The sequence below is a fragment of the Melanerpes formicivorus genome, unplaced genomic scaffold, assembly GCF_026170545.1.
Source record: "Melanerpes formicivorus ecotype bairdi unplaced genomic scaffold, bMelFor1.0.p_v2 SCAF_13, whole genome shotgun sequence".
Classification (NCBI taxonomy): Eukaryota; Metazoa; Chordata; class Aves; order Piciformes; family Picidae; genus Melanerpes; species Melanerpes formicivorus.
Window position 1 is genome coordinate 15,832,738 of NW_027142365.1, and position 7,412 is coordinate 15,840,149.

Here is a 7,412-nt window from a genome sequence, read left to right on the forward strand (position 1 = left end):
TGCGGGCGCTGCCATTGGCGGCAGCGGCGTGACGGGCGATGTGGCGCGTGCTGTGCCGGGCCGTTAGTGCGGGCTGTCGTGAAGCCGCCGTCCCTCAGGGGCGTCGCTGTGGTGTGTGGGGCCGTCACCAGCCGCGCGCCTCTGCCGCCCGACAGTGCGAGGGGAAGGTCTGGGCCGAGAGGTGAGGAAGGGCTGAGGGCTGCTGAGGGATGGGGCTGGCGAGAGCGGGGAGCAGCTGCTGCAGCAGCCTGCGGACGGGAAGGGGTCTGCGGAGGGAGAGGGCGGCGGGCGGGGGCAGCGAAGACAGGGCTTGAGGAGTGTTTGGGGAGCGCCTTGGGCAGCGTGTCCTTGCCGGGGAACCCTCCTGATCTAGTTCTTGGTGACGGGAGGAAAAACCACTGGTGCGCACGGTGTCTGTGACGGTGAAGGTGACCCGGCGGCAGTGTGCAGGGCACGCAGACTGGGGTAGGGCAAGGAACTGCATTTCATACACTACTAGCCCACCAAAACCGTACACCTGGCACAGCTGGCCTGCAGCAGCTGCTGCCTGGGCTGTCAACGAAACGCTCTGCTGAGCATCTACACCTTAGATAGCAGCGCTTGGCGTTGCGGGGAGGAGGCTTCAGAAATTGGAAAGCATGTGAAAGCCCCAAAATAGGATTGGGGCACCACTTACACTGTGCTGGAAAGCTGACCCATTTGGTTATTTCTCATGCACTGCCCATGTATTGGGTCTGGCTGAGATGAGTTAGTTCTCCCCATAGCATAGAATCATCTAATTGTTAGGGTTGGAAGGGACCTCAAGGATCACCCAGTTCCAACCCCCCTGCCATGGGCAGGGACACCTCACACTACAGCAGGTTGCTCAGAATCACATCCAGCCTGGCCTTAAAATCCTCCAGGGATGAGGCTTCTACCACCTCCCTGGGCAACCTCTTCCAGTGTCTCACTGCCCTCGTGGTGAAGAATTTCTTCCTAACATCCAATCTGAATCTACCCACTCCATTTGTTCCATTTCTCCTAGTGTGTTTCATAGTGCCGTGTTTGTAGTGCCCACAACCTTATGGGTTTTATTTTTACCAGATGACTCTCCACTGTGTTTTTCAGGAGAACATTTGCTACCCTCACGATGCCTGAAGTAAACACAGATCACCTGGATGAACAGCAGGTGCAGCTCTTGGCAGAGATGTGCATCCTCATTGATGAAAATGATAAAAGGATTGGAGCAGATACCAAGAAAAACTGTCACCTGAACGAAAACATTGATAAAGGTACAGCTGACTTGCCTCCTAGTTTAACCATTAAGTTGATTGAGGCTTTAATTTAATCATGGCTACATGTTTGAAATTACTTACTTCCTGACATTTCATACCATTTTTTAGGAGTTTTTGAGTCCTCTCTTTTTCATAGTAAATTTCTGGATACTGAGCCTTCCTTGGAAGCTTGCTCAATTATGCACCTTTAGTTGACTAGAACTTCTCTTGTTGCATTGTTGTTATTGGCACTTTCCTAATGGCATAATGTTTTGTCTTGTTGACATGCATCAGCTTGAGTAAGATGACAGAAACCCAAATAGTAACTCTTGAGTTTTTTATCAAATCCTTGGGTTTTAATGTGTATGAGTTTGAAATGTAAGTGATCTAAAAAATGAGGGCATTCTAAGTCCTTAAACTCTGTCTTCATATGTTTTTATTTCCTCCTAAATAGCCTTCTGTTTCTTTTGTTTTCAGGTCTACTGCACCGAGCTTTCAGCGTTTTCCTGTTTAATGCAGAGAACAAATTGTTGCTGCAGCAGAGGTCAAATGCAAAAATTACCTTTCCAGGTCAGTACTGAAATGCATTGGATCTATAAAAGTGTTTCTTTAAATCAGTGTTTTCAAACAGTGCAGTCTTTGGTTTTTTTGCAGTGTAACTCATTCTGAGATTTTTAGGATGTAGTTTCCTGGAGGAGACACTTTGAAGAGTTTGAGATGTGCATGTGGATGAAGTAAGATAATGGCACGAGTGGTTTGATGCCAGCCATCATCTTGGGAAATGAGCTTTCCTGACATGTTTCATCCTGTTCATGCAAGTGCAGTGTGTGCTGTTCACCTCCTCTGCTGCAAGATGTATTTGCAGGAGTTGAAACAAGCACTGTGGTAGCTGGATAGTGTCTGGGTTCCACTAGTAAAGACATGCAGCTGATGTGTAGCAGAGCCCTGCTGTTCAACAGCTGTGCTGTGTTTCAGCCAGCTCTGCAGACCTTTGTCTATGGCTGTGTCAACTTCCTTAACTATGGAAGAAATGAGACTGTGGGCAGATTCTGTAGTGCATGAGTTTTGAAGACTGTTGAACTACTGCTATCAAATGCAAAGGGAGAGGCATAAAAATAAGTGGAATGAAAGAAACATGGCTTACATCAGACATGTGGGAGGAAGCGTCAATCTGTTTCAGAATTCCAGGTGGAAAACAACTTCAGATGTTCCTAATCCTCTTTAACTTGGCCAGGAAAGACCTTTTCTTCCTTCCAAGGGAATCTTCAGGCTTTGGGTTTTTTGTTTGTTGTTTGTTTTTTCCCTTGACCACTACCTAACAAAGTGCTCAAGTGTAGTTTGTGGGTAATCTGACTCTGGTTTAAATGCTTTTGAGCTAGACTCTTACAGATAAAAGTTGGTCAAACAGAGTTATTCTACATTACTGGTAAGTGATTTGCAATACACATGAAGCAGAGTGTATAGAGGGCCTGTTATTTAAACACAAGCACAAACTGTTCATCTACTTCTTGTCAACTGGTCTTGAAGCTCTGGAGGCTTTTTAATACTCTGTTGCATACAAACTGCCCCAAATAATTTTAATTGGTTCTTAATTGGCGCTTTCCAAACTGCCTCTCTAAGTAGATGCTCTCTTGGGCATGAGCATGCATGGGTTTGTGTGTTGAAACACTGATGTGCCAAGCAGTACTTGGTACAGGCAAATCTTGGTGCAAAATATGGAAAGAAAAGTAATGGTGAAATTATCCTTCCTCTCTTCTCTACGAGAGAGAAACAAGGCTGTGAGGTGTTGAGTAACTGTCATGTGTCTCTGGGTTGATTTCTAGGGCTGTGGGGGTTTTGGTTTGTCTTTCTTTTTTCTTACATGTCAAAAATGTACTGATACAAACTTCTTGCAGATTGTTTTACCAACACTTGTTGCAGTCATCCTCTAAGCCACCCACTAGAACTGGAAGAAAACAATGCCATGGGCGTTCGGAGAGCGGCGCAGAGACGACTGAAAGCAGAGTTAGGAATTCCTCTGGAGCAGGTAAAGGAAAGAGGGAAAGAGGAATTCTTGCCCCTGTTTGCCAGTTTATAGACTGACAGTGTCTGGCAAGCAGGGTCTGGATGAAATCTGAAGAGCTGTAGGGAACTTAGTGAATTTGAGACTACTTCATCTAGATTGCAGAGCCTCAGAAGCTGATGGAGCTGAGGGGTGTTTTGGAATAGTGCACTGCCCCAGAGTAAGTCACTGTAATGAAGGGTTACTGCTTCAGGGCTGCCTAGGGCTGCTTGGGCTGTCCTGCTTGCCCAGGCTGCTGTCTTTCCTCCAGGCTGCAGGCAGGGCACTGTATGCGGTCTGTAGGACTGGTGGTCCTGGAGGGCATCACTGAGCTTCTGGCACCATCCATCTACAAGTCCCTCTGCAGTCCCAAGTTTTGTGTAGGGCTGGCTGGGCACACAGTGTTGCTCCCAGAGCTTCTAGTGGCAGTTTGGGAGAGCACAGGAAAGCTGCCTGAAGGAAGCTCACAGCCAAAATCTCTTTCTGCATTTTGTAACTAATGACATTTATGTCATCTAGGAGAGGCTTAGGTTGTCCCTGGAATTAATTACCTGGTCTGCAGCTTGCAGAGATGCCTGGTAGATGAGGGTTTCATGTGGTCTGTCAGCACCAGTTCTGGCCTTGGTTCTAAGCAGCTGCCAGGTCTTCTCCTTGGCAGGTAAGGGCTGTATTGATCAGCTGCAATGAGTGTGCCTCAAGGTCTAGGAATGATCCTTTAAAACTTCCTGTGGAGAAGAAATCACTCAATGTGAGCCTAAATAGAGAAACTGCGCAGCTGCTGTCAGCAGACTGCAAGCTATTTATTGTTCCTAGTAATTGCCTGTGAGGCAGTAGTGCAGGTGTACACTGGGGGAATGTTCCCAAGGAAGAGGCTGAGAGCTGGCAATTCTGCTGTGGTGCCCAGGAGGGCAGTTGTGCTGACAAGTGTTTTGGTTGTAGGTACCTCCAGAAGACATCTCCTATTTGACACGAATTCACTACAAGGCCAAGTCTGACGGGATCTGGGGTGAGCACGAGATAGACTACATCTTATTTGTACAGAAGGATGTGACACTGAACCCTGACCCCAACGAGATCCAGAGCTACTGCTACGTGACACAGAAGGAACTGAAGCAGCTCTTGGACAAAGCCTCCAAGAATGAAGTGAAGATTACCCCATGGTTTAAGCTAATTGCAGAGACCTTTCTTTTTAAGTGGTGGGATAACTTGGCTAACCTGAACAAATTTGTTGACCATGAGAAAATACACCGGCTGTAAAGAGCTGGGGCCAGGGCTGGCGCTGCTGTGCTGTCTCACTAACTCTATGGTAACTAGTGACTCAAGGCACAAAACTGGTCCTCCTGGAGCATGGTTAACAACTTCGTACAGAGATGGTTGTGGCTGATGGTTTTCTTTTCTCTCTTCACCTCCTCTTCCCCTCAGCCCTGTTCCTCTTGGGCGAGTTACGCTGAATCTCATGTAAAATGGGTAACAGTAACATAAGAAACCCCATGGTTCCTCTTCTCCATTACATGGTGTGATACAGAAGATGTCATCCCATGTATGCCCAGTTTGCTGTTCCTTCCTTGCCTAACTAGAGCTGCTGGGGAACCTCCTGCCCAGCTCATCTGATGGTGCTGATCGCAGCTGTACGTGACTGCACCTTCTGAAAGTGGTGACATGGATTTGAGTGCTGCATGGATGCCAAGGCTAGATGCCTGAAGAGAAAACCCAATCACTTATTTTAGAGTAATCAGGATGATTTTAATTGCAGAAAGCAAATCTCTTCTGTTGCTGTACTCTATAACCAAACACATAAAAGCTAAGTAATGGGGTGGTTGGTGTGGGCCAACGCTGGCTTGGAAGTGTTGCAGTGTTGCAGCTTTAGATGATAAATGCTGCAGGGGTTGTTTGGGTTATTACCCCATCACTCTTCCCTAGTTAGTTTGTGACCAAGTACTGCCCATCTCTGCAGGGGAAGTGATGGTTAATGATACCAAATGCCAGTAGTACCTCAGACACGGGCAGTAGCCTGGCTCTAATGGTTCTGCTCTAGCTGCTGGAAAACACAGGTAGCTTCATCCAAGCTTGTTTTCCTGCAACATCCACTGTAAGAGTCTTTCCAAACTCCTGGACAACTCAAACCCCTTGAACTCCAAGACTGAAGGCTCACAATTGATGGGCTTATATCAACTGTTAATTTCAGTTAATCAGAAGTGCCAGAGTGCAAGAGCTAATCCTTTTTGATCCTGCAGTCAGTTGCTAGTAGCAAGCCAGAGGGAAGGCTTTTCAAAAACAAGTAATATGTGAAGGGTCTTGATTTGGATTAAAGACTTTTTTGGTTTTATTCCCTGCCCCCAAAAGCTTGTCTTCTGTTAGATTACTCACCTTAAGATTTATTACCTTCTACCAGAGGTGTCTTGATGAAGTAGGATGTTTTTCATACCACTACTCCTTGTGTGTAATCCCTGGGTTTAACTACCCGGTCTGCTTTGAAAGTTAACTAGTTTCTCCAGTGGTTAGCATGCTTCTCATCCCAGCGTTGAGGGGCAGCACTGAAGCTCCTGTGTGCCAGCAGCTCTAGTGCTTCAACACTTCAGGCTTTTAGAGCCAAGTTTGTTGTATGTTGACCTGAAGCAACAGTGGGTGAATGAATGGTGATGTGGTGTAACAGTTCACAGTTCAACACAAGCCACCATCTCTTAGAGTACTTGGCAAACACCTGGAATAGTTTTTAAATAAAGGATTACCTTAACAAGACCATGATTAAAAGCTGGGACTTGCTTTCTTTCCAGACCTGGAGCCACGTAGAGAACCACCTGACGTCACTGCACTATAGACACCACCAAGGTTACTGAAAGCATTACTGGAGCTGGCATTGATTTTAGCAGGGGTCTGAGTTTGTAGGGCAGCTGTCTGGGATGAGGAGCTGACACAGCAGATCCTGGTGTCAAATGCTATGCCTAAGGGAGCTGAAAGCAAACTTTAGCTAAACAGTTTCAAATCCTTTGCAAGTTCTGATATTGAAGGGGTTTTGTCACTGAACTTTGCTGCATTCCTGTCAGGTTTTTAACAGGAATTTATTCCATGGAGCAGATGAGGGGAACAAGCATTTACACAGTGCTCCAACATGTTAAAGCTGGCATCTGAACAGTTCTGGAATGCACTCTGCTGTTGTATTAAAAAGTTTTAAAGTAATAGGTTAAGGATTCTTCCCCCATCTTGGGTCTTTGGGTTGTTTTTAATCTACCTTCCATTGGATTCAGGTTTAGGATTCCAAACTGCAGGTGAAGCGCAGTGTTTGGGCAGCACATTTATAATGCATCATTTTACTAACCTCTAGGCAAGCTCTTGCCCAGCTATGGGGATGAAAAGCCACTATCTCACTTTTGACAATATACTTTGCCTTGACTAGAGGATTTTTGTGTATCAGCTTCTGAAAATGTCTTCCCAAGCAGGGGATGACAGTAGAATAACTGCCATGCACTCGGGACAAAATTTCAGTCAGATCCTCATTTTCTGCATCTGCCAGAATAACCTGGAATACTGAAAGTTTTAAGCTGCAACCTCCTCTGCCTATGCTGCTTTGGGTCAGTACCAAAGCTGCAATCCTTCCTGCTGCTTCAATCACCAGATAGTTGATTCAAGCAGCAGCATTTCTCCCTCTCATTCCAGACTAGCTCAGTGCATGCGCACTGTGTGCAGTACGTGCCAGGCGCCTGCTACTTCCACACCAATCTCGGACTCCACCTGCAACATGAACTCATCCCTCACTGTACATCAGAGTTTATTTGAACACAGCACCCCAAGCCTCACTGCTGCAGTACCTTACAAAGCTGTGTCTCTCAAATTCTGAGAATAGCTTCATTACAAAGACTTCGCATTTCTACGTAAAACTTTAGTCTAGCACTTCAAATGCTTTACTTCTACAGAAAAGTCAGGAGTAAGAAAATGGAACAAAGTATTTTTATCTATTTGGCAATGGTTTCCACTACTGGTACTGACAAACCTCTTGTGGTATTACAGCTGCAAAATGAGGAGTCAGAACTTTCCCTCTCTGAGCTGTAAGTACCGTCAGCACTAACACAAACCACGTGCTTTTTAAGCGCCATTACTAAAAAGGAAGACAGGACCACAAA

General features: G+C 46.1%; 1 protein-coding gene across 1 annotated transcript; it reads left to right on the plus strand.

Annotated features, from left to right (window-relative positions):
* LOC137444971 (isopentenyl-diphosphate Delta-isomerase 1) lies at positions 1 to 6,033 on the plus strand. The gene is made up of 5 exons (XM_068146303.1): positions 1 to 181; positions 1,108 to 1,271; positions 1,731 to 1,823; positions 3,149 to 3,279; positions 4,234 to 6,033. The coding sequence occupies exons 1-5, from the start codon at positions 39 to 41 to the stop codon at positions 4,549 to 4,551; spliced, it is 849 nt and encodes a 282-aa protein (XP_068002404.1). The 5' UTR covers positions 1 to 38; the 3' UTR covers positions 4,552 to 6,033.
* The last annotated feature ends 1,379 nt before the right edge of the window (positions 6,034 to 7,412 follow it).